The sequence below is a fragment of the Sapajus apella genome, unplaced genomic scaffold (assembly GCF_009761245.1).
Source record: "Sapajus apella isolate SASKATOON/1434 unplaced genomic scaffold, GSC_monkey_1.0 scaffold36, whole genome shotgun sequence".
NCBI lineage: Eukaryota > Metazoa > Chordata > Mammalia > Primates > Cebidae > Sapajus > Sapajus apella.
In genome coordinates, this window is record NW_022436976.1 from 20,474,685 (window position 1) to 20,502,329 (window position 27,645).

At 39.9% G+C, this 27,645-nt stretch overlaps 1 protein-coding gene across 8 annotated transcripts in view; it reads right to left on the minus strand.

Annotated features, from left to right (window-relative positions):
• DNAJC6 (DnaJ heat shock protein family (Hsp40) member C6) overlaps window positions 1-27,645 on the minus strand; it is a 178,840-nt gene that overhangs the window by 4,922 nt on the left and 146,273 nt on the right. For all 8 annotated transcript variants that reach the window (XM_032296728.1, XM_032296725.1, XM_032296730.1 and 5 more), the window contains 11 exons: window positions 26,859-27,053; window positions 25,836-25,953; window positions 24,305-24,384; window positions 22,963-23,156; window positions 22,787-22,867; window positions 19,108-19,542; window positions 16,653-16,787; window positions 12,438-12,506; window positions 9,415-9,534; window positions 5,184-5,447; window positions 2,308-2,450 (listed from right to left, as the gene is read on the minus strand). In XM_032296728.1, coding sequence (XP_032152619.1) covers window positions 2,308-2,450; window positions 5,184-5,447; window positions 9,415-9,534; window positions 12,438-12,506; window positions 16,653-16,787; window positions 19,108-19,542; window positions 22,787-22,867; window positions 22,963-23,156; window positions 24,305-24,384; window positions 25,836-25,953; window positions 26,859-27,053 — 1,834 coding nt within the window. The remainder of the gene's footprint in view (window positions 1-2,307; window positions 2,451-5,183; window positions 5,448-9,414; window positions 9,535-12,437; window positions 12,507-16,652; window positions 16,788-19,107; window positions 19,543-22,786; window positions 22,868-22,962; window positions 23,157-24,304; window positions 24,385-25,835; window positions 25,954-26,858; window positions 27,054-27,645) is intronic.

The following is a 27,645-nucleotide window of genomic DNA, read 5'->3' on the forward strand; positions in this document are numbered from 1 at the left end:
GAGATGGTGTCTTGCTCTGTAGCCCAGGCTGTAGTGGTGCAGTGGCACGATCTCGGCTCACTGCAACCTCCACCTCCCAGGTTCAAGCAATTCTTCTGCCTCAGCCTCCTGAATAGTTGGGATTAAAGGTGCTTGCCGCCACACTGGCTAATTTTTGTATTTTTAGTAGAGACGGGGTTTCACCATGTTGGTCAGGCTGGTCTCGAACTCCTGACCTCAGGATCCACCCACCTCGGCCTCCCAAAGTGCTAAGATTACAGGTGTGAGCCACCACACCTGGCCCCATATTGTTTCTTATATATCACTGTATCTTGGAACTAAATAATGTACCTGGCACAGAACAGAGCTCAAAAAGGCTTGTTAAATGAATTGACCCATTTAGTCATTTATTTGAACTATGAACATTCACAGTTTGAACAAATAAGGTGATTAAGTCAGAGCGATCATAAAACTGTATCAGCATTGAGTACCTAACAGGAGCTCAGCTAAGTGTGTGTTGGTGGATGAATGATTTAGTCACATTAATGACAACTACCCTCCCAAACAATTACATACCTTGTACCAATTAAATAATCGAACATGGCTTAAACAAAATAAGCAACTTTCTTTTATAGGAAACTGTCCAAGTCTGCCTAATAAACAAAGGTTACCAAGATGAAGCACAAAGTTTTTGGAAGAAATATTAAGCCTCTGTGACATTGAGTGGAGTGAAAAACATGCAAATGAAGGACCCTACATTGTACCAAAAAAATGTATCGAAGAATCTAAGTTATAGTAGATGTATATTTTATACATCGACAACAAATCTGTCAGGAAATTATACAGAACAGTGGTATATTTTTTCAGAATGTGTTAAGATTGACTTGTCGTTCAACTACTGGTTTTGCAGGTGCTTTAATACAGAGACAGATTACATCCTCCTCTTTCACTCTGTTATAGTGTCAGCATTTTTAGTATTTTGTCACTTAGGAATTCAACCTCTCCATCTGTGAAGAGCATTCCAATTCACTTGATCTTTACAGACTCTTCCAGACCTGATACGATTCATCAACATGACCACTCTCTGTTTCCTAGCTAATCTGCATCCACCTGTCCATACAACATCTTCAGCTATGAAGTTATGTGAGTTTTTATTTAGCTGTGAAACAAAGGAGTTAGATTCACTGATTTACAAACTTAAAAAAAAAAAAGCAGCCATGCTGAAACATACTAAAGAAGTATGTTGATTTGAGGAAAAAAGTATGTTGATTTGGTTTGAGGAAAAACCTCAAATCAAATTTTCCCTAGACCTCCAGAATCAAAAACAGATAAAAGTAGAACTGCTCTGTTCAAAAGTAGAGGAGGACAATGTGGAAGACAGGAGCCACATCTCCCTCAGCCTTTCCCTCCTCTACCTTCCAAACCTCCAGGTTTAATGTTACAGGAATTGATAAGTCTCCAGTACATAAACATTTCTCTATTGGTAGAGAAAAGACCCTGGGGGGCTTCAGTCAATCTAGTTTAATAAAAAAGCTCTCAAGAAAGAGAGAAAACATAAATAATGCATTCTTCTTACCAGCAAAGTCTAATGACTCATCTTTAGAATGTGAATGCCATCTGAATAACAAAATCACCTCTTAAAAAGTGCCGCTGCTCATTTGAACAGGCAAATAAAAGAAATCTGTACCACTGTACTATGGAATAATATTTATTTTATTAAAGAAATTAAACACCATGTGCAACCTTCTCAATGCTGTTGTCTATTAAAGGGCACAGCTGTACTCAAATCATAGCTCTAAAGAGTAAATGCAATAGAGCGGTCATCAGAAATCTAACACCATGCCTTCTATAGGTGCTATGGTCTAGATGTATGTGTCCCCCCAAAATTCCTATATTGAAATTCTAACTCCGGAGGTGATGGTATTAGGGGGTTGGGGCTTCCTATTGGGAGGTGATTAGTTCCTGAGACAGATTTCTTACAAATGGGATTAGTGCCCTCATGAAAGAGGCCAGTAAGACCTCTTTTTTCTTCTGCCTATGAGGACACAGGGAAAAGACCATCATCCATGAACCAGGAAGAGGGCCCTCACCAGACACCAAAATGGCTGGCACCTTGATCTTGGCCTTCCCAGGCTTCATAACTATGAGGAAAAAAAAAAAAACAAAAACCCTGTTGTTTATAAGCCACCTAGTTTATGGTATTTTGTTATAGCAGCCTGAATGGACTAAGACAATAAGTTATTCTCATGCTGATGGCTCCAAACACATTACTTTCTCACATGACTTTGTCATATAGGATAATCAAGCTGCGTTAGGGGCCGCATTTACCTTTAATTTCTCAGGATCCATTTCCTTAGCCATTTCCTCCTTTCTCATCTCAGCTATTGTCCGAGGCCCCTTTTTGTCTTTGTGAGCATTGAAACCTTGACCAGAGAGTAGGTCTTCAAAGTCAGCTGCTTTTTGTTTCCCTTCTGCAATACAATTTTTTGAAAATCATTATAGTTTTCATTCTTAAACATAATACTATATCATTATCTCACAGGATCTGGAGTCTTCAACGTGTTTTTAATGTGCATTCAGTCCCTTAACCCTCATGCTTGCTTACCCTGTGAGTAGGGTAAGAGACTCTTGCACCCATTTTACAGATGATGAAAATGAATCTGTTCAGAATCATGTAACATACATGTGGCAAGGTTAAAACTGGAGGCTGGATCATGAAACCAAATCTGATTCCATTTCTATTGTACCTTCTCTTTATATGAGGATATTCATCCCTCCAGATTATAACTAATTCATATCTGGGTTTTCGTACTTGAAATTCATGCATGCTACCACTTCCCTGTGCATATCCTGTTGATATTTTAGCTGATCACAGTGCTCTTTCCCTCCAAGTCTTGTTGTAGCCTCAATCCTTCTCAATTTGTTTGCAGAGGCAGCCTAGCATGTGGCTAGGAACAAAGACTTTGGACCCCAACTCCCCAGTTTGAATTACAACTCTGCCACTTATTAGTGATGTAACCTAGGCAAGTTACTTACTATCTCTATTCCTCAGTTTCCTCATCCATAAAATGGGGATGGTGTTAGGAATATTACTCACATTATAGAATTGTTGTGAAAATGAATTAGTTAATATTTAAATTGCTTAGAACAGTGCCTGGCTATCTAAATGCTTGTTAAAACAAAATAGAACCAAAAATAATAGTCCATACAGTCAATTCCAATCAACCAAAATTGGTTTTTTAGTTGAAATCCATTTGCTATCTCTATAGTGTAGAATATACACACCTGCACTTGCACATACTGAAATGTAAGTGCTATGAGACTAGGGATTTTGTTTCTTGTTCACTGCTGCATCCTCAATGTTTTCTACACTGAAGATGCTCCATAAGTACTTGCTGACTGAAGTCACTCGCCCCACATCTGTCTACTCAAAAATGGAGAGGAAGTGACATGACTCTATGGAATTGTCCAGGAAATATCCCTGCTAGTCAAAAACAAACATGATGTTACCTATCCCCAACAACAGAATTCCTAACATGTTGGTGTTGTAAGAAGCACCTGTGTTCTAACCAGTAGAGTATAGCAGTAAAGAGCAGGGGTTCTGGAGCCAGATTGCCAGGGTTCAAATCCTGGCTCTGTCGCTTAGAAGCTGCATAAACTTAGGAAATTACTTCACCGATCTGTGTCTCAGGTTTCCCACCTATAATATGTGGTTGGTTTGGAAGATTATAAGAAATAATACAGGAGTTCCCCTACTTAGTCACAGGGGATATGTTCCAAGACCCCCAGTGGATACCTAAAACCACAGATGGTACCAGACCCTATATAAACAGTACTATTTTTTGTATCTGATGACCAAGATGGCTACTAAGTGACTAATGGTGGGCAGAGAACACAACATAGATGTGCTGGACAGAGGGATGATTCACGTCCTAGGCAGAATGGAGTAAGATGGTGCAAGGTTTCATCACGCTACTCATAGTGGTGCACAATTTAAAATGTATGAATTGCTTATTCCTGGAATTTTCCACTTAACATTTTCAGACTGCAGTTGACCTCAGGTAACTGAAACTCCAAAGATAAAACTGTAAATAAAGGGAGATGATTGTACATAAGAAATGCTTAGGATAGCACCTGACATACAGTAAGCACTGAACAAATGTTAGCTACAGCTACTAGGAAGAACAGAAGAATTGCCTTTCCTGTTCCACAGAGAGAAAGGCCTGTTCCCTCATCGTGTTTCTATGTACTTCATTGCAGGGTCTGACAAAATCAGCTGAAGTATAAAATGTACCAAAACAGGCTTTTAATAAATTCAAATCTAACTATCCTTCCTATGCAAAAATATTATTTTTCACTCATTGTCAAAATCCTATCCAGACTATCCTCCAGCCTCAGGTGTTGGCACCATCATAGGTACCCCACTGATTTCAGGAATCCACCAAACAGAGCTTAAAAAAGACCAAGTGTGGATCATGAGGTCAAGAGATCGAGACCATCCTGGTCAACATGGTGAAACCCCGTCTCTACTAAAAATACAAAAAATTAGCTGGGCATGGTGGTGCGTGCCTGTAATCCCAGCTACTCAGGAGGCTGAGGCAGGAGAATTGCCTGAACCCAGGAGGCAGAGGTTGCGGTGAGCCGAGATCGTGCCATTGCACTCCAGCCTGGGTAACATGAGTGAAACTCCATCTCAAAAAAAAAAAAAGAAAGACCAAGTGTCCAAGACACAAACAGTCCTCCAACTGAGACCCAAGGACAAATATGACCGATGTTCTTGAAAGATTCCCCAACTTCTTCTTTCCATTTCCAAAGGAATAACAGCTTTAAGATCCATCCACCTCTCCACTCACATCCCTTCAACATTCATTTAGTGCCTACTCTATGTATGCTAGGTTATGCTAGGTGCTAATGATCCCATGGCAACTAAGACACAGTCCCTGCCCTCCATCTGGTTCCAGTCTGGAGAGAAATAGACAAGTGAGCCCACAGTCACAAAATGGTATAAAATTTAGGAGCACAGTCAACCCAGGAGGCTCCAGATACAGCACTGGGGATAGGGATCAGATTGTGTTTCTACAACTATAAGACTGCCTCAGAAACTACCAAATTGAAACTACTGTTACCTTCAGACAGACACACTGAGGCAGTATGACAACACAAACAGGCTGCCCTGTAGCTAGGGCCCATACCATCATCCTTACCCAAATTACTTGATCCTTTCCCACGTTCGTTCTGGCTCCCAGGCATGGCTGAGAAGCTCACGTTGTAGTTGGGTCGGTTCTGGGGAGAGGAGTGGGGCATGCTGGGCTGAGGCTTAGGCTGTGGCTGCTGCCAGTTGTAGGCACCTCCTTGCTGCCACCCCCCACCCATAGGCTGGGGAGATGCCTTCTGTGGTGAGCTGAGAGGTGGGAATCCTCCACCCAATCCAGTTGGTGTGGTGGGTTTGCTGGCAAATGAAGAACTACCTAAAGAAATAAAAATGGATAAAGAAGGTGAAAGTGGCCTCTAACTCTTAAGTCTTAAGATATTGTTTGCAGTGGCTTTAATGGCCATTCCCTTAATTGATAGCATAAGTAATCTTCCTAACATAGATAAAGGAATTGCAGGCATACATATTATTTCCTTAATCCCCACAATGACATTTTTAAGTATGTTTTAATGGCCTCATTTTTCCTACAGATGACCAAACTGCAGGTCAGAGCAGTTAAATGATTTTCTCAAAGGCACACAGCAAGTGGCTAAACCGAGACTTCATTCTGGATCTTTGCCTCCAAGTCAAAAAAACCCTGGCTTTTCCCACTGTGCCATCTTTCCCCACCCTCCCATCTTCTAAGCAGATTCTGTTTCTTCACTAGAATAAAAATTTTTAAAAACTACCAAATGACAAGAATAGGGAATGAAACAGAGTAAGTCCATTCATTAAGGTGCTACTCAAACTTCAATTATTAGAATTAATTATGTTTTTGTTCTAAGTATAAGCACGGTAAATGCCCAAGAGTAAATAAAGATTTTTGAAATTTCACAAGTAGGTTTTAATTTCATACTACTCATACTTCATTGAAGGGGAGCAAAAACAGCCAACATTTTGAAAACTTTAAATAGGACAAAGGATCTTATTCAATCTTTAAAAATGATGGTATTTCATGCCAGGAATTTAAGTAGAATCTTGATTCCATAATCTCTAAAACTTTTAAGCACTCACTGCATACAAGCGGGGCTATGTCCAAAATATGAAAACCAGCTGTGGCTTGCATTTAAAGAGGTAAAATGGGAAACTGAAATGTGCTGATCTCCAAAGACCCTTTCATGCAGTAAGTCTAAAGTAACAATAATAAAATAACTAATATTTATATAGTTCTTTAGAGTTAACAAAATGTGTTTATGTACATTATTGCTCTCTGATCTATACAACACTCTTAAAAGTAAGTAGTAACACTGGCCCTACTTTAAAGATAAGGAAATTAAAGCTCAAAGAGGTTTCCTGATATGTTCATGATCACACAGCTAACTAATGTAGCTGGGATTAGACCATGTACATCCTACCTCCAAATGTCATGTTCTTTTACTGCACTCAGTAATCCTTAATTCCTCTCCCAATTGCTGAGCCTTTCCCTATAACTCATCCCTTACTATCTCTCCTTTCTATATTTTCCCTATTCTGATCCTGGGGCTCCAGTTTCCTTCCCTACTGGAAATATATCATTATCACTGGACTTAGCATCAACCTGAGTTCGAGGTTCAGCTCTATCATTCATTCTTGCATTCATTCATTCATTCATATGTACACTAATTCACCACTATTTGGCGAGTATTACTATGTATGATGTACTATGCTGGGCACTAAGAATATAGCTGAAAACAGGATATAGAGAATCTTTGATCTTCTAAAGCTGAGTAAAAAAAAAATCCCACCCCTTTGAGCCTCAGTTTCTTCATCTGTTTAATCAAAACTATGTCTATATCACAGATATACTGTAAAGACACAACTACATGAAAGTATTTCACAACCCCTAAATTAAGCAAACAAAGAGACATTATATATTATAAAATAATGTAGGCTCATATGCCAAGCACATGTCTGATACATCTTCAGGGCTCAATAAATACTTGGCAATAGGAAAATATAATGACAGGGCTTGTCTTCAAGCTTGACATTGCCCTACTCATTCCATAACTAGCAGCATGAAGTCCCTCTTCATATGTCCCAGAGCCCTCCTGCCAATAGCACAGGAACATACACCTAAGACTTAGTATTCATTCTATACTGGGGTTTTATTTTATATTTAAGGAGCTTACTTTGTTCTGAACGTATATGTTTTTTATTTTAAAATTTGGTAAATATGGAAAAGCCTAAAGAATGATGAAAAACTTGTCACATGCCTACCACACTGTCAGTTACTCATTCATTTAGGAAACACTATTAAGCATCCTCTAGATACCAGGCTGCAGATACAGTGGTGAAAAAGCAGGCGCTGATCCCACACTCATGGGACTCATCAACACTGCAGGACTCTCTGATGTCTACCCTTCTAGAATATTTTCTCCCTATGCTCAGCAATTCTAATTGTTAATGCTATTGAAGCAGAGAACAGACAGAAATACAAAGTGGCAGCTAAATCCAGAGACTACTGCTGTCCTCATTAAAAGCTAAAGCAGTGGTTCTCAACCTTGATTGTGCATTAGAATTACCTGGGGAGCTTTTTAAAAAATGCTCCATCTTGGATAGCCCCTACAGTAGTGGATTTTTTACTTTGATTAAAGTTTCTTTCTCCCACTGTAGGGTAAGTTTCAAAGAGCAGGAATGTCATCTGCCTTGATTCTTTATTATATCCTGAATGCCTACTGTGCAGTAAGTACTCAAAAATACCTGTGAAATGAGGGAATTAATGCTCAAGGGTAGAAAACCACTGACTGGAGAAACTGAACTGATACCCCTTCCCACACTCAGCTTCATCAACCTCTAAACTTTTTATGAGTGTGAGCTCCAGAGTTAGACTTCTTGGTGTTGAAAGTTTGTGATTTGTGCATGTTACTTAACCTTTTGTGTCCCTGTTTCCTCATCTGTAAAACGAGGATTATAACAGTAACTACTTCAAAAGATTATGACAAAGATTAAATGAAATGTTACATGTAAAGCACTTCAAGTAGTGTCTGGCACATAGTACGGCCCCAGTAACTATTAACTGTTACTTTTATCATTTTCATCATTTGACATTATGTTATATATTTGTTAATTTATTATTTGTTTCCCCTTCTATAATGTAAGTTTTATTAAGGCAGAAGTTTTGTTTTGTTTTTGTTTTTCGTGTTTTGTGTTTTTTTTACTGAAACAGTCCTAGCACCAAGAAGGCACTTTCATAAGTATTTGTTAGATGAATAAATGCATTAAAAATAAACAATAAATGAGATTCAAGTAAAATTTCATCTGATGTTATTACTTTTAAAACTTGAAATTTTCAGTAAGATACAAAGAAAGGTGGAGAAGAAAATGACTGCATAAAATAATTCTGAGAGTTCTTAAAAGCGAAAAACATCTAAATAGTACAGCATGGAAGATGAAGATGCTGACACAAGTGTAAGGCAACAGTGGTAGCCAGGCTTACATTCCCTCGATCTGGCTCTAAATGCCTCAGGAGGGCTTTCTGAGATCATAAACTGTCAATATGGTCAAGATAAACCTTTGTGTCAGGGCTTCCCCATCCTTATTTAACAAATCGGCACTGTCCTAGAGGAGGAAGGAAAAAGGAAGAAGAAAAGGTTTCAGAACACAGCAGCAGTCCAATGAATCCCTCCTTCAAAACAGGCTCCTTGGTGAAATCAGTTTGAGAACCCTGGATACTGTATCCCTCTTAGTGGTAATAAAAATCCATTGAAACCAGTGTTTCCCAAACTCACTTGCTCCCAGAACACTTATCCTATAACAACTATTAGCATATGGTGAAAATATTCTGGAAATATGATACTTGAGTCTGTTTTCTGTATAGAATTTTACAAACTGACCGAAGAGCACCACAGTTAATGGAGAGAAGAGGAAGGGTGTGAAGCTCTCACAGGTAACATGACAGCATCATAGTAAGCATTGTGCAATGGTGGCATCACATGGCGCAAATCCATCTCAGCAGCCCTGTCTCATGCCATCTCCATATACATTAGCTTTGTGCAGCCAAACTCTGTAGCTGTGAGCCCCTGAAAGCTCTAACTTTATTCATGCTACACATCCAGAATTAGGCACAGGAGAAATGAATCAATAAAGATGATTTCTAACCCCATATCTGATCCCCATTTTCCTTTTTAAAAAAGGAATAGCTTAAGAATACACACTATTTGAGGTTCCAGGTGACAATACCAGCTTGCTATAACACCAAAGACTGAGATTTGAGGCTTTGGAGCTATAAGTCAATGTTATTTGTATCTCGATCTTCTGATTTGTACCTAGCGTCCCAAGGTCAGCAAAAGGATCCAGAGTCTGGGGTTTGTTTTGATGGGTGGGAGTACCATGCGAGGATCCGGTTGGGCTGGTGGCAGCTGACTTGCTTCCCATTCCAAAGCCTCCTGAAAAGGAAATAAGGTCATTGAAAATGAGTTACTTGTTTGAGGCTGAATTCTGAAATTCAGAATTCCAGAGTTACTGTTGATTTGTCACCTAGGCAAATTAGGACAGGGTTTGAAAATGTCTAAGAAGTTGCTAGACCCTGTTTCCCTGACCCGGGTGAATGGTGGCCTTGAACGAGGACAGAACACAGAAAAGACAGATGCCGTTTCCAGGACACAAATGTGAACTATTATTTCCAGTGTTTATTTCCAGGTCCTCATGTCACCTGACTTCACTCTTTAGTATGGGATTTGAAGTTAGGTCTGGATCTGGATTCTGGCTTTGCCAATTTCTGAGTGACCTTGGGAACCTTACTTAACATCTTTGAGCTCCAGCATTTTACCATTGTTCTTAAAAAATAAGAAATAATATGAGACCAACATCACATGCAATAAAAGAAAAACAAACGGAACAATTATCAAGCTAAAAACTTTGGTGAGGCAAAGGTAACAATCAAGGGAGTAAGAAGGCAACAGGGTAAAAAGACTCTTATCCCTCACCATACACAAAAATCAACTCAAAATCCATTAAAGATTAAAATGTAAGACCCAAAACTATGGAATGACCAGAAGAAAACATACAGATGAAAACCAGAAGAAAACCAATAGATGTATAAAAACAAACAGATGTATAGAACCAATAGATGTATAAAAACTACTAACATCACTAATCATCATAGAAATGCAAATCATAACCAATATGACATATCACCTCACTTCTGTCATAATTGCTATTATCAAAAAAAAAAAAACACAAAAGACATGTTGGCAAGGATGTAGATGAAAAAGAACACAGTTAGTGGAAATGTAAACTAGTACAGCCATTATGGGAAACAATTTGGAGGCTCCTTAAAATATTAAAAATAGAACTGCCATATGATTTGTAAATCCTGCTACTAGGAATATATCCAAAGGAAATCAAGTCAGTATATCAAAGAGATACCTGCACTCGCATGCTTACAGCAGCACTATTCACAATAGCCAAGATATGGAATCAACCTAAGTGTCCATTAATGGATGAATGGATAAACAAAATATGGTATATATACACAATAGAATACTACTCAGCCATAAAAGGGAGGAATTCCTGTCATTTGAGACAACATGGATAAACCTAGGGAGCATTATGTCAAGCGAAATAAGCCAGGCACAGAAAAACAAATACTGCATGTTTTCATTCATATGTGGAAGCTAAAAAAGTTGGTCTCATAGAAATAAAGAGTAGAATGCTGGTTACCAGGTGCTGGGGTAGTTGGAGGTAGGGCAGAGATGAGGAGATATTGGTTAAAGGATATATTATTACAGCTAGATAGAAGGAGTAAGTCAAGAGATCCATTGTACAGCATGGTGACTATAGTTAGTAATGATCTATTATATTCCTGAAAAATTCAAAGAGAATGGATGCTAAATGTTCTCACCACAAAAATGATAACCATGTGAGGTAATGCATTTGTTAATTAGCTACATTTAACCATATCACAGTGTATGCATACTTCAAAACATCACACTGTACATGACAAATACATACAATTTTATCTGTCAATTAAAAAAAAAAAAACTTTTTTCGAGACAGGGTCTCACTCTGTCACTCAGGCTGGAGTGCAGTGGTATAATCTCAGCTTACTGCAGCCTCATCCTCCTGGGCTCAAGCAATTCTCCCATCTCAGCCTCCCAAGTAGCTGGGACTACAGGCGCACACCACCAAACCTGGCTAATTTTTGTGTTTGTGTAAAGATGAGATTTTGCCATGTTGCCCAGACTGGTCATGAACTCCTGGTCTCAAGAGATCCTCCCACCTCAGCCTCCCAAAGTGCTGGGATTACAGGCATGAGCCAGCACACCCCAGCCAAAAAACTTTTTAAATTAAAAACAAAGAAGGAAATCCTGTCACATGCTACAACACAGATGAACCTTGAGGATGTTACATTAATTGAAATAAGCCAGCCATAAAAAGTCAAATGCTGTATGATTCTACTTATAGGAGGCATCTAAAGTAGTCAAACTCATGTAGAACCGTGGTTGCCAGGGGCTGGTGGAGGCAGTAGGGAGTTACTTAGTGAGTGTAGAGTTTTAGTTATGCGGGAAGGTCAGTGGGGAGATAGGTTTGTTCTGGGGATCTGTTGCACAACAAAAAGTGCATGTAGCTGATAATACTGTATTGTACACCTGGAAATTATTGACAAGGTAAATGTTATGTTGTGGTGAGGTGGTTGCTACAATAAAAAAGAAAGGAAACAGCAACTGCTTCAGAAAGTTGTTGTGATAAGCCCATTGTGTATGTGTCTGTTTGTGCACGTGTAAACTTGCTCAGTGTCAGGAAAGCAGTCACACAAGACAGCTCCATAAATGCCACAGTGGTCATGAGGAGAAGACCTTATTTATCACAGACAAATCCAGCCCTGAAATAAGTACTTTGTAAAGAAGGAAGAATATTCACATTTTTCAGCATCTACACTATGCCAGAAATTCTTATATAAGTTTTTTTACTTAAACTTACCCAATTGTGTGGGACCAAAATTATTATCCCCATTGTTCAGATAAGAAAACTGAGGCTCAGGCTTGCCAAAAAGTCCAAGTTTCCAAGTGATAGAGTTTGATATATATCCTTATCCCTCTGATTCTATCGTCAAGATAGATATTCAGCAAATGAAACTTAGAAAAGTTAAATGGTGTATGATAATGAGCACTATCATGTCATCAAGAGCATTGGGAAAACCTCTTCCAGAATATGAATCTTTAGGAAAAAGTGACACAAATTACACAGGCAGGCCACAATACTCTGCAAGTACTCACTTCATCTTGGGTAAGGATTATGCTTTTGCAATTAGCTAAATGTGTACAGAAAATAACCTGCTGACCTTTACCTGGTTTAGCATGCCAGTCCCAACCTCCAGAAACATCTGGCTGAACGTTCACAGCAGGTGTACTAGAAGCTGCAAATGGGGAGAAGAAAAAGAAAGAAAAAGAATGAGAACAAGAGAGCCCAGAACCCACTTTTCTGAGTTCACACAGGATAATGCCATTCCATCCCGGAAGCCTGCATGGCCCCCGCAAGATCTCAAGAAATCTACTCCTGCTTCTGCGTTCTCGCCACACTCTGCAACACTCCACATGTTCTGCCTTCACCTATGGCTGTTCACATGAGGCTTGACAGAAACTACATATTATCTGTCTCCGCTCCTGCTTTGTCTCACTTTGGTTTTACCTCCATATCCACACACTTTGAGTTATAACTGAGCATGTAGCTGTCTCCGTTCAATTGTAAGTCCTACTTGAAGACAAGAAAGAACTATCTATGTGTGTGTCCCGCCTCTAAACTTAACACAGTCAGTGGGCAATAAGAAAAGAGGGGGAGGCCAGGCACAGTGGCTCATGCCTGTAATCCCAGTACTTTGGGAGGCTGAGGCGGGTGGATTACCTGAGGTCAGGAGTTCAAGACCAGCCTCGTCAACATGGTGAAACCCTGTCTCTACCAAAAATACAAAAATTAGCTGGGCATGGTGGCACATGCCTGTAATCCCAGTTACTCAGGAGGCTGAGGCAGGCGAATTGCTTGAGCCTGGGAGACGGAGGCTGCAGTGAGCCGAGATCGTGCTATTGCACTTCAGCCTGGCCAACAGAGTGAGACTCTTTCTCAAAAACAAAACAAAACAAAACAAAAAAAGAAAAAGAAAGAAAGAAAGAAAAAGAAAAGAGGAGGAAAATACCTTAAACTCAGTTTACCTTTGCTAAGCATGAACAAGTATAGAGGCATAATCCACTTAGAATGACATTTTGTTTTCTCTGCTGTGACATGAATTGAGAATGATGAGTCAGGCAGAACATGGACTGGGCACGGACTGGCTATATGCCATCACTAGGCTGGCTGTCGGGGATGTGTCTGTGATGCTCAAAATAAACTCAGGACAGCTTCAAAATAAATCACTCTGACCCCCCTCGAAGTTCCAGACATATAATTTCAAAGAAATATTTGGCTAAAAGGAATCAGGCATACTAGAGGAGTACATGTTGGTAGTATGTTTTTTCCACATCTATATAGGAAACAGGATGCCATAAGAAAGAATTCCTTTCTGAGGCACCTCTAGGTTTTGCCCACACAAATTAATGATTAATTAATACTAAACTGGCATTACAACTGGGATCTAAAACACATACACACACACACACATGCACACCACCATCAGCACCAGAAGGCATGAAGATTAGCATTCCAAATATTTTATTTAGTTGTTTTGTTTACTTAGTACCAACCGAGACATATAATAGTACCTTCCCATCATTAAGTTAAAAAGAATATGCCATTATCAGCAATAATAATTCTTTCTTTTCTATTTCTCCCTTCTGTTTTTCCACAGTAACCCATTCCACTGAGGTGGAAGTTAGACAGTTTTGCTAATACTTTCTATCTGGTTTCCTTCAAGCTCTGATCTTAGTCTTACATCCAACTAAGATGCAAAAGTGGGCATCAGAAATTCAAACTTATTGCTAATCAAACCCACAAACCCTATGACTACCTACCACATGCAAGACACCACTCCAGGGAACAGAGACTAAAAGATGCATGGCCTATCCTCAAGAAGCTTAAGGTCTGTTAGACAGACAGAAATAGATAAAGGGAAAGATAACGGAAAATTACCCAGTATTTTAGCCTCTATTTTGCCTTCTATTATAATTATTTATTTGTTCTTCTAACACCATGTCCCAAGAAATTATTCTCTTCAAAATAGATGTTCAATAAATATTTGTTGAGCCCGAAGGCAGTAATTTTTTTTTTTTTTTTTTTTTTCACAAGAGATTGTCGATGCCTTGTAGAAGCCTGGGGGAAGTACCCTGAGGATTTGGAGGTAAGTAATCTGACCTCACAAAGTGGACTTCTGAGTGTCATCTATACTCTATCCTATATGAAGATGGTGAATTGATTCAGTTACACTGAAATGATCACTGCTTTCCCAAAAAGGAGAGGAGAAAATTCTTTCCACTCACCAGCACAATACAGGCCAAAATGAGAAATGTAACCACAAAACAAAGGAGTGCTAACTGGCCTAAACTGGGTGATAAACATCATGTTCTAATCAGCTCATCAGAAACAGAAAACTGGATCCAAAACTGCCAGGCTGCCAAGTATGAACACCCACGTCCATGGGACACAAAGGGTAGTACTCTTATCAAAACAATAATTTCAAAGTATTAAAATCAGGAAAACGTATAGTCTTATAGATACTATCACTGTGCATCAAATAAACTCTTATAGGAAAAAATGAGTTAATTCATTTTATATTTAACATTGGAAAGATAGCACCTACTATGTGCAGTAATTCTTTTAGGCACTACGGATGCATTAGTAAACAAAACAAAATTCTCTGCCTTTGTGGAATTCATGTTCTAATGAAGAGAGAGAGAGATGACCAAAAACAATTCAACATATAAGTAAATCATTGCATACACTGAAAGTTACTAAGTACAGCCAAAGGGTGAACGCAGAGTAGGGCAGGGAGTGGAGCTGCGATTTGAAATGGAGGAATCAGAGTAGACTCTGTTGAGAAGGTGACATTTGAGTAAAGACTCAAAGGAGGTGAAGGACTTAGCCATGCAGATGCCGGGGAAGAGTATGGGACAGGGAACAGCCAGTGCAATAGCAAAGAGGCCAGCAGAGCTGGAATGCAGAGAGCAAAGATGGGGAGAATAGGAAATGAGGTCACTGGCACTGGGATGTGAGAGCATATAGGGCCTACACAGGCCATTTCAAGGACTTTGGTTTTCACGCTGAGTGAAATGGGGAGGCATTTTGAGCAGAGCAATGGCATGGCCTAACATTTTAAATGAGTGAGCAAAACCAACTCTAGCCTACATTCCTGCATCTTTCCTCCCACAGGTAGTCAACATCCCATCGGGAGACTCTTTCAAGTAAGCAAGACTCAGGTGAGAGGTGAATTTCTTGTATGTTGTCCTGTGGATGCACTTCAAATAGTTTGAGATTCGAGGCTACTTGGAAAAGAACCATAAAAGTTGCTCCTGGACTCTTTCTTTAGTCAAGTTTCAGTTTCACCAGTGTTGCAAAAGTCATCGTCCTTTTGCACTGGCATGGTCTCCCAAAGTCAACTGATGACTGGACTGCCTTCTCCAAACAAGCTCAGATGCCTTCAACAATATGTCACCTTCTAGGTTGTGGCCAATAATGTTCAATAGACTTCAACATCAGGAATGAGCTACAACTCTCTGGCTCAAAGCTATTTATCCCTCAGTGTAGCTCCAGTTTTAACCAATGCTACCTACCTGACACACTTTTGTACTTATAAATGGATGTGATTATTATTCTTTCTATACAACCTAAGTCTCTAAAATAGAAATACAATTTGGGCCACATATGTAATTTTATATTTCCTAATCCCACTTTAAAAAGTAAAAAGACACTATTGAAATTATTTTTAATAATATAGTTTATTTAACCCACTATGTTCAAAATATTATTTTAATCAATGATCAATATAAGAATATTGATAAGATGTTTTACATGCCTTTTTTGTACTAAGTTTTGAAATCTCATATGGATTTTATACTTGGAGTGCAACTCAAATCAGACTAACCACATTTTGAATCATCAACAGCCACACATAACTAGTGGCTATCATATCCCAAACTTTATCCTGTGGAATACCAATTTTGTGGACTACTGATATATTTTATTAAGACATATGTTTCCCCATTTCAAAGATTTCTCTAACCAAGATGTATCTTCCAGCCATTTCATAGTGGCAGTGTTTTTTTCTTTCTTATTGGTACATAAAATAATGATTAAGTCCTACAATCAAGGGTCATTTATAATTCTGTCCACGTAGCTCTAATGCAAAAAAGAAAACCACAGTCAAACAGGTTTTAGGAAAGCAGAGCAAAACAAAGTTTTGCTGGAAGACAGCTCAGAGCTTTTAATATGTTAATGTGAGTTGTTAATTTCAAAGACACAGATGTATGAGGAAGCTTTTACCAAAACAGGACCCAAAAGGTGCTTTTATATATGAGCACTTACTGACATCTTGCAAAAAACTATGTTCCACTGAACACAATATAAAATACTTTCTTACCATGTACTGTGGGTGAAGGACTTCTCGTGGGCTGGAGGAAGGGGTCACTGGAAGCGCCGGATGTGTTCAGAAAAGAACCCAGCAAATCCTGACCTGATGGTTTGGAAGGTGCTCCAAATGGGTCAAAGGTGGCACCTAGAAAACAATGGTAAAATATATTTTTTGTCCTGTGAGTTCATTCACTAAATGTCAAAGAATTGTCACTTCCTGCAGAGCTGACAGTGGACTCCAAGAATTTCCTATCTTTGTGGATAAAGGAGTAGTCTGGATTTATCTGTTGGAGGAACCACAGTCAATACCATCGCTGCTACACAAGGCTAATCTGTTGCCCAGCAGATGTTAGGAGAGCATTATGCCAATGAAGTCTTAGCTGAAAACTTATTAAGCCATATATCCTACCTTGGTTCTAAGAGCAGGATTTATTTGTTAACTACCATTATCCCTTCTTAGCATGCTTAGTACATTTAAGATATCAGTTTATGTTAAACTAGAGACATTCTCCAATAATTAAAACTGCCTAACACCACCAGACAAGAGCTCAAAATTTAGTCTTTGCAACAATGCTAATATGTAAGTATTATCCCCACTTTACAACTGAGAAGATTTTTCAATAATGTTACACAGATAGTTAAGTATTAGTCCTGGGACTCAAATCCAGGTCTTTAACTCTAGACTTGGTGTTCTTTCTACTTCCTCTTAGGGGGATACAATGTTTGCATTCTAGATCTTGGTATGCCACTAATCCAGTGGATATCCTCGGACAGGTCAATCAATATATCTAAGCCTCAATTTCATTGTCTATAATACAAGGTACAGAATTAACTGATGTCTGAGGCCCCTTCTGGCACTGGAATGCCATTATCTACCCGAAACTATGATGAATGAAATCGTAAGAGTCACAGCAGGTGCATAGTCTTAAAGTGCAATCATCGAGTACTATGCTATCTTGGAAATTGTTTTCCTGACAGAGCTTTTTTTCTTTGACAAGTTAAAACTGTATGGAAGGGGTGGGCAGGGTGGCTCACACCTGTAATCCTAGCACTTTGGGTGGCCAAGGTGGGGGGATCACCTGAGGTTGAGAGTTAGAGACCAGCCTGACCAACAAACCCCATCTCTACTAAAAATACAATATTAGCCAGGCATGGTGACACATGCCTGTAATCCCAGTTACTCGGAAGGCTGAGGCAGGAGAATCACTTGAACCCGGGAGGCAGAGGTTGCAGTGAGCCGAGATTGCGCCATTGCACTCCAGCCTGGGCAACAAGAGCAAAACTCCATCTCGAAAAAAAAAAATAAAACTGTATGGAAGGAAGTACAGAGGAAACAGCCTTGGCATGGGTTCAAGACACCTGAATTCATATCCCGGCTCCAGCAATAGCTAATGCCGGAGCTTGAGTCTCAACACCAATACTCTGTGATTCTGAGACCCACACTCATGAAGGAAGCCTCCAGCTGAACCACCACAGGTCAAGACCAGCCCAGAGCCTTCTGTGAAGGATACGCTTTGGGGGGAAAATGTTCTTACAGGATACTATAGGCCTGAAGAGTTGACACATTTCTCTTTACCCTTCCTAATGTGAAGTCATCTTGGGTAATGGTGATAGTACCAAGGGGCAGCTGATTTGAGTTGGTTCTTCAGAAGCTGTACTGGATCTCTGCTTACCCAACTACACTGTCTTATAAATGTCAGAAAATCCTAGATGACCTGTAGTAGAAGGTTTGAGTCTCTGGCATTGAAACAATGAAAGTAACAGAGCCCCAAGGAGCTCAAACTCCTTACCTAGTACCAACTGCTCTGTTCTAGGAAGCTGTGCTTCTAGCATGAGTCACTTAAACATATTTTCAAATAACCAAACCCTTCTCTGGATAGCCAAAGTATATTTGGAAAACTATAACTTCAGGAAGGCATTATAGGAAAACAGAGGGAAAGCTCTAGAAACAAATGGCCTAGGTTTGGATACTGGCCTCGTCAATTACTAGTCATATAAATGAATAAACCGATTTAACTCTACGCTTCCACTTCCTCAACTATAAAACGGGGATAAGAATGGCACTTATTTATTGGGATTCTATGAGAATTATTCATGTTTAGTATTAAATTCCATGTCTGGCAAATAGTAAATACCCCATAAATATTAGCTATGTTTCTCAGTAATAATTCATCAATCAATATGCTTAAACAGACATAACTAATACAGCTCAGGGATTGAGGTCCTAAACAAAGAAAATAAGAAGTAAGAGTGTGAAGCTCAAACATCTACTCTTACACTACCTTAGTGTGCTACCAAAATGCTATTTTCTCTTATGCTCTCTATTTAAATAAAGATACAGACATCTAAAGGACTTTCAGTGAAATCAAAAAAGTCTAGCTTATTAGGAAAGTTCAATTCCACCTCTTTGGCCCAAAGGTTGCAATTCGAATCTGAGAGGCACAGTGCAACACAGAAAAAATTACCTTCTCCCACTCTTAGGGTTGGAGATGCGGAGGTGGAGGTGGCAGAGCGGCGTGGTGTTGACTGCGTAGATGCAGGTCCACTAGGATGAAACACGTCTTCCATTCCTGACTGTCCCGCCTGGGTGGGACCAGCTGCACCTCCACCCCCAAACAGGTCACTCAGTAGTTCAGAATTGGTGGGAGGAGCCGCCGGCGGGGAGAAGCTGTTACTCACTGCAGACCCTTCCAGGCCCAAAAGGTCCACATCCTCAGGGGGTGGAGGGGCTGCTGGCTCCTGCTGCTTTTTGCTGGGCTTCTTGACTCCATGAGGCCTGTCACCATTGGCATTGCCATGCGGACTGGAAAGGGTCAGAAGTTCGTCGTCTGATTGCTCACTTTCCTGGTTCACTAGGGCAGCGTGGTCCTCCTCACAGAATGACTTCTCTGATTTCTGATCTAAGGAAGGCCAGTATTAAGAGGTTAGTTGTTGACCACACCATTGTTGGGTTTTGTTATAAGTATATAATTCCAGAAAGAAGGATTCTGCCTTGAGCAAACAGGGCTTTCAGACCCTTACCAGTGGAAGACTTGATCTATTTCACTTGATGTATTTAGCTACCACTTGTCGAGCATCTGAGAGACAGTAGAGTGTAGGGGTGTGACATGGTTAAAGCCCCATAAACTGCATACCTCGACCATACCTCAGCTTTCTGTTGAAACTGCTCTCTGTAACCTTAATATGACAGGCAAGCAGTCCAAACCCATGCCATCTTGGCCCCTGCGACTTGTAATAAGTAACTAAGGCCTGTAATTTCCACCCTACCCAGACAATGTATAAACTAACGCTTATCTTGACTTCTGTAAACCACTTAACAATCAGAATGTCTAAAGTCCACTGGCCCTTGGAATTTCCGAAGCCCCTCACCCTCACCCCTACCCAGGAGGTGGTTTACGGGCATAAAAGGTCTTCACACCCTCCTTTCAGGGCCACAGGTCGGAGACATGTGAGTCCTCCGTGGCTGCCGGCAATAAAGACCTTGCAATTTGGCATACTTTTGTCTTGGTGTTGATTTTCTATGCTCGCTCTGGTACAACAGGGGTAAGGAGCAGGAACTCTGAAGCCAGACAGCCAAGGACTGAATCTCACTGGCTCTGTGACACTGGGCAAGTTACTTTACTTCTCTGTGCCTTGGTTTCCTCCTTAGCAAAGTGGGGATAAATTATACCTAATGGCCAGATGTGGTGGCTCACGCCTGTAATCCTAGCACTTTGGGAGGTTGAGACAGGATTACTTAAGGTGAGGAGTTCGAGATCAGCTTAGCCAACATGGTGAAACCCCATCTTTATTAATAATACAAAAATCAGCTGCACATGGTGGCATGTGCTTATAATCCCAGCTGCTCAGGAGGCTGAGGCACAAGAATCACTTGGACCTGGGAGGCAGAGGTTGCAGTGAGTCAAGATCATGCCGCTGCATTCCAGCCTGGACTACAGAGCAAAACTGTGTCTAAATAAATAAATAGTACCTAAGTCACAGGCTACTGTGAGAAATACATGAGACGATGTTATAAATCACTCCAATCAACAGTAAGTAGTACTTACATGTTGTTTTTTTTTTTCAGGCACTATGCTAGGTGCTTTGGGGTGGGGGGTACAAACCATTACCTGGTAGTCCTTTGCTGACACTTCTCACTATCTTTACTTCTCTATGTGTCCTGTACCCAAAAGCAAATCCTTTCTCCAACAGTCTGGAGCAGAAGTGAACCTCACATTTAAAAAGCAAAAAGAAGGGCTCTGCTTTGAATGGTCCTTATACCAGGCTGAAAGGGGTACTTTCAGCACAAAATGAGCAGCAGGAAAGAGGCTTCCTCTGGGGAAGGAGTGAGTTTCCAAGCCTTCCCTGAGACAGATCTTCCTACAAAAATTTGTTATTTAATGCCAGATAGACCCACATTCCAAATCAAGTACAGATCTACATCCTTTATTCCCAATTCTAAACTGCAAAAAGCTATGAAAAAGGAAAGGCTTTCCTAAGTTTGACATGAATTCATTTGGCGGAACCTGGCAGGAATGAATGTGAAGATACTTATAGTCCTCATTTATCTCATTAGGGTTATTACTTATATGTTCTACTGCAAAAATATTAATATGTTTGATTGTAGGTTATTGTCTGAGATATCACTTGGGATGTTGAGTTATATACAGTTTATGTACCATATCTCCCTTCTAAAATCCAAAAACTTCTGCATTCCTAAACATACCTGGCTCTGAGAGGTTCAGACAAGAGAGTGAGCATCTATGCTAAAACCTATTTCAGAGCCTAGAGGAATTATCTCTAAATTATTTACTAAAATGACAGTGGAGAGCTAGGAGTGAGGTTTTATTAAAAGCCCTTACTGTGAGGAAAATAAGAGGTAAGAAAAACCAATAGGGGATGAGGAATCTACCTACTGTCCAGATAACACTGGGTTTTCCAAATTTAAGGAGTTTGCTAGTTCCATTTCTCAAAAGAAAATTCTGAAAGTAAGTCTTTCAATTCAAAGGAATTTTATAAACAACTTTTCCATCAAACTGAAACCTGCAGGCAATGGGAATACTGTCTTACACTCACACAGCAGAGGAAGGTCAATCAAGAGAATTTCAGATAGACCATCACCACAGCCAGTTCCCAACCCCTTTCATACCCGATCCCTGACTACCCATGTCTACACTGAATCTCACGGTTAACCTCAGCCAGCTCTAAAGCAAGGACGGCCAATGGGTATTGATTAGGATGCCAATGTCAGGCTACTGCTGGCCATGGTTGGAAGAGTTATATTGAGAAGGATTCTGAAAATATCTCCAGGTTTGAGAGAAAAAAACACAGTGATCAAGCCCCGATTTCTGGTATCGTTGTTAAAGCAAGAGCAGAGATATATAGGCCAAGTGTTTGCTTTCTCTGCAGCAGGGTAAGCTCAGTCCTGACCTGCTGGTGGTTATGGCTCCCTGGGGGAAATGCTGATTTCATATTTTTATAATACTTAGTTGAGAGTAGAAGATAGAATCCTGTGTGTATCTCATTACAGAGGCAGCAGTCTAAAGGGAGATCATAAAAAACATCACACTCATTTGTCAGTCCAGGAAAGATGTGGCCCAAAACACAACACAGATAGAGAAGGTAAAATTCAGCTTAAAATGGCCCTTTTCATCTATTGAGTTGAAAGTAGGGAGGTTGCCTGATTTGAAAGGGAATGAATTGGAAGTATGTAAACTTGAGTTATGTCTTTTTATTTTTTTAACTTTTTTAATTAAAAAAGTTTTTTTTTTTAAGAAATGGAGTCTTGCTCTGTCACCCAGAATGCAGTGCAGTGGTGCAATCATAACTCACTGCAACCTTGAACTCCTGGGGTAAAGCAGTCTTCCTGCCTCAGCCTCTGAGGTAGCTAGGACTACAGGCATGTGCCACCACTCCCACCTAATTTTTAAATTTTTTTGTAGAGATAGGATCTCGCTCTGTTGCCTGGGCTGGTCTTGAACTCCTGGCCTCAAGCAATCCTCTTGTGTTAGCCTGCCAAAGTGCTGGGCTTACACGTGGGAGTCCCTGTAACTGATTTGAATGACCTCTAAGTGCTATTTTACTTTAGTCTGCTTTTAGGGCCAACATCTTTACAGAAGAAATACTTAATCTTCAACCATGTAACTTAAATAAACACTTGTATACCTTGCCAACAGAGAGAGGCAAAGAAACCGCTTTGTCCGTAATGCCTGGGGTTGTCTGGAGGGATATCTATTGGAGCCTGCCCTGCAAGACAAAAGACCATGCAGCATCAATGAGACTCAGGAAATAATAACAAAGAGGCTTCATCCTGGAAAACAAAACCAGCAGGTGACTCATACCTCCTAAGGCCAGCGTATCTTGATGTTCCTGGTGAGAAGAGAAGAGGATGCTGGGATTGACATCTTTTGTGCAGTAATGTTCCCATGGTGGAGTTAAGTCTATTACTTTGTCATGGGGCTGTAGTTCTACATCCAGTGTCACCTGAAATAGCTGAGGATATTTTTCTGGTACATCACATGCATCTAACTCAGGCCTAAATAAAGATTTAAAAAGATAAAATCAGTGAAAAACAATGGAACCAGTGTGATGTTCAGCACAGAAGTCATCTTAGGTGGTTGACTCTTAGGATAAATCTAAGACTCATGTCTAAGAAAGACTCAATCATAACCAGAAAAATTACTTTACTTTTCTGAACTTCAGTTTCCTAATCTAGAGAAAAGGGAAGAATAATGCCTGCTCAACAAATCTGGATGCTACTGCATGTAAAAGCATTCTGGAAAGCAGGGCTGATATGACTGGCCAGTATTCACTGGCGCAGCAAAATCCGTTATTAAAATAGTACAATAAGCCCACAGCCACTGTCCTGAGACCTTGAATGTCCTATCCTGTCCCCAGCAATTCCACTCTGGCTTTAGCCACCTCCACACCTGAGTTCACCTAGACCACACTATGAGATAGTTTCGTGTCAGTGCAGAGAGGTCCTCCAGAAGCCTGCTCTAGTGCTATGGCAGGGCATCTATTCTGATGTGTCATTGCTGATGCCATACCACTGATTAAACTGCCATCCCCACTGGAAAACACAAGGGGATACATGGATGCAAAGGATCAAAAATAATGATACTTTGTCCCACTTTGTTTACCTTTATTCCCTCACATAGAATTTTAGACCTTTCTATTTGAAGTCTTTGATCCCTTTGTACTTCTGAAGAGAAATCATACCCAACTGAAAGCTTTAGAATGCCCGCAGCCTCTTTGTGCTACAGAGCAACACTCAGTGGTCTAGCAGCACAGGATTCCAGGGGATGCTACAGCCTAGTGCTACTGAGCCTCTGCACTTCATAGCTACTCTGATTCAAACAGAATTTTGGGGCCGGGCACGGTGGCTCACACCTGTAATCTCAGCATTTTGGAAGGTCGAGACAGGTGGATTACCTGAGTTCAGGAGTTCAAGACCAGCCTGACCAACATGGAGAAACCCCATCTCTACTAAATATATAAAATTAGCTGGGCATGCCTGTAATCCCAGCTACTTGGGAGGCTGAGTCTGGAGAATCACTTGAACCTGGGAGGTAGACATTGTGGTGAGCCAAGATCGTGCCATTGCACTCCAGACTAGGCAACAAGAGCGAAACTCCATCTCAAAAAACAAACAAACAGACCTTTGGTCCAAGCAGTACTTACTTGGTGAACTTTAAAACTGTTGTGTCCAGTGGTATGAATCCAGTGTGAAACTGAAGCTGGAATATCTGTGTGTTGGTCACCTAAAAATACATGAGCAAAGCACATTCCAATCAATCAGTGTAAAGGGAATCTGATCAAAAGATTCGATTTTTGGGGAGCCATGTACCTTTGACTGTTTCAATATCTGAATTTGTGTTTACTACAGATATTAAATGACCTCCCCACTTAGAATAGACTTGGCTTCATTTCCAGCCTCTCCTTTCTTTGAACTCTGCCTTGGCAAACCATTTTCTCATCTGCTAAGTACTATGTTCTTGCACACAGGAATATTTTGACTTACTCCATTCCTTCTACCCAGGATGCCCAGTTCCAACCCAATGAACTCATCCTTCAGGGCCTGTCTTAAAAGTTTGTATTGTCTCTGTAGCCTTTCTAGGCCACTGCTGGCTAAAACAAACTGCTCCCATTATAACACCTCATAGTCCCTCTAATATGGTATCATGTATATTTGCACTTGTATGGATTTCCCTTGAAAAAGTGATTCCCTTTAAAGGCAGAGATATAGTCTTACCCTTGTCAATCCTAAAAACCTCGGCAATGGCTGGCACAAAGCACTCAGTCAATATGTAATGAATCAAAACACAGTTACTTGAAACATTATTTCTAATAGCCAAAAAACAGCAATATCCCAAATGTTCACTAAGTAATGAAGAGTTTAATAAATTGTGACATTACAATGGAATAATATTTGGCCATATAAAATAATTAAGTACTGACACATGCTGTAACATGATGAGCTTCAAAAACATTATGCTAAGTGAGAGAAGTAAGCCACAGAAGGCCACATATTGTATGATTCCATTATATAAAATGTCCCAAATAGACAAACCCATAGAGACAGAAAGTAGATCAGTGGTTGCCAGGAGATCGAGGGGAGGGAATAGGCAGTGCCTGCTAGTAGGTACAGGGTATCTTTTGTGGGTGATGAAAATGTTCTGGAATTAGATAGTGGTGATCTTTGCACAACCTTTTGAATATACTAAAAACAACTGCATTGTATACTTTAAAAGAGTGACTTCTGGGTGACAGAGCAAGCCTCCATCTCAAATAATAAAATAAAAAAAATAAAAGGTGATATTTATGTTATGTGGGTTCATCTCAATTTTTAAAAATTGAAAAAATACAATCCCTTAATTCTACATCCTCAGTAGAAATCTCTTCCCTTACACTGATCCAAATGGGGCACTATAAGAAAAGCACAGGCTTCTAAAGAGCATGCTTTGCTAAGAGTTCCGGGGCTGCCACCCTCTGGCACAGACATCATGCCAAGGACTTTGGGAAGTCAGAGCCTCTCTGAGTCTCCATTCTTCCCCTGTAAGATGAAGGAGATGAGCTAAGCAATCTTTAAAGGTTCTTTCTCATTCTAAAACCACAAGTCACTCAAGCCCAAAGTGATGTGGAGAAAAGATTCAGAAATACTCCTATTGAAGACTCAGATGAGTTTATGCCATGATTCTTCCTAAAACCATACCTTAGCCTGCAGCCGGCTCCCAATGGTTGACCTCAAGTGATACATGGAAACGACCACGTCTCCTTGCACAGTGATGTTCAAGGGAATGAAGATTTTCCCATCTTGGACACGATATTCTCTTTAAACATAGACAAAAATATACATTGAAAGAGAGTCCAATCTGGTATAATCACACAGACACAGGTATAGTCTTCTGTGGCTCTGGCCCAGGGGCCTGTTTGCCCAGGCCTGGACCCAGAAACTATTTCCTATCTTGAGTAAAAACAGGAGTGCAGCCAGTGCCAACTAGTTGTGCAGTGGAATGATGCTGGTCTGATGCCAGGCCCCCTCTCTCCATCCCATCTGGACTGCAACTGCCCATGCCTGCTTTGCAGATCTCATTTTCCTCAAATGCATCTAGTCCCAGTGTATCTGCCTTTTCTTCACTTTAAATTAATATCTGTAAAAGCAGATATAAAGGGAACAAATAATCCATTGGCAATCAGGATACAAACAGAAATGTCATGCTCTGCAAAAGTCTTGGATGCCAATCCTCAAATTCAATCTATTCCAAACTAATTTCATTTTATGTTACCACCCACTTCCTTCTCTCCACATCCCCTATGACCACCCAGTGGCACCTGCTCTTTATTATGGATTCTATAACTTCTTTAATTGAATCACCATCTACCTAGTTGCTCACTTAGAAACCTCATTCATCATTACCCTTACCTAATCCCATCAAGGGCATCTCCTTCTTCAATGACCAGGTGTCCTGTGTTCCCCTCCACTGTCTTAATCCTCTATATAGCTCATACTAGTCCCTCAGCCTATATCACCATCACCGTTTTATTTGAAAAAGGGCCATGGCATCCCTTGATTTACTTGTACTTTTCTATGCTTACCACTGACGTTGAACATTTTTTATATATCAGCTATTTCACAATGATATAGTATTGCAGGAAGAATATGATTCAACTAATTCCTGCTCATTTACACAAGAATTGAGAAGTACACAGGAAGAAGTAAAGTAACATGACTTACTTCATTCGTTCAAAATCTGTGCAAGTTGAATATATTTTGGTTTCTCCAATGAGTACATCACAGTAAGGGCGACATCCATTCCTCTGTTTGTTGAAAAAGGGTATTGGACTGACAGTGATTGACTTAATTGTGAGAGGCTTGAAGTGAGGGCGGTAGGGCTTATCTGCTAGTAGGTCACACATATAGCCCAGGTATCTGAAACAGGAGATTGGCACTTTGTTGGGGCCCATCAAACCAGAAGACGCAAGCAATCTTCGCTATGAAGTTTCTTCTTGCAAATTATTATTACAATAAAAACTTATTCTATTAATTTCTTAAACAGTAACTGGCAAAAGATAATGCAACCAGTAATTTAGGAAAGATTTTATCTACTGAGATTGTTGTACTTTCCCAATGAGCTGATAATGAGGCATTTATTAAATCAAAAAGCTTATGGGAGTTTTATAGTATTTCAATATTTGAACATATGTTCCTATTTTATCTAGCAGATCCAATTTATCAGCTAAAATTTGGCTTTGGATAAATTTTAGAATTTTATCATCAGAAGCACTTTTAATCCAAAAAATTAAGGAGATGCAGTTTTTTTTTTTAAATGAAGAAATGGTGATTAAAAGAAAGAAAAATGAATGGTATCCAAAAAGGTTTTTCTTTTTTAATCATTTTTCAGATTATCTTTTGTAATCTATTTTATTTCTATGTCAGAGTCATAAGAAAAAATGAATTATAAAACTCTTTATTCCCTATGTATTTTTGCATTTCCCTTTATTAAGCATGTTCCCCACAGGAG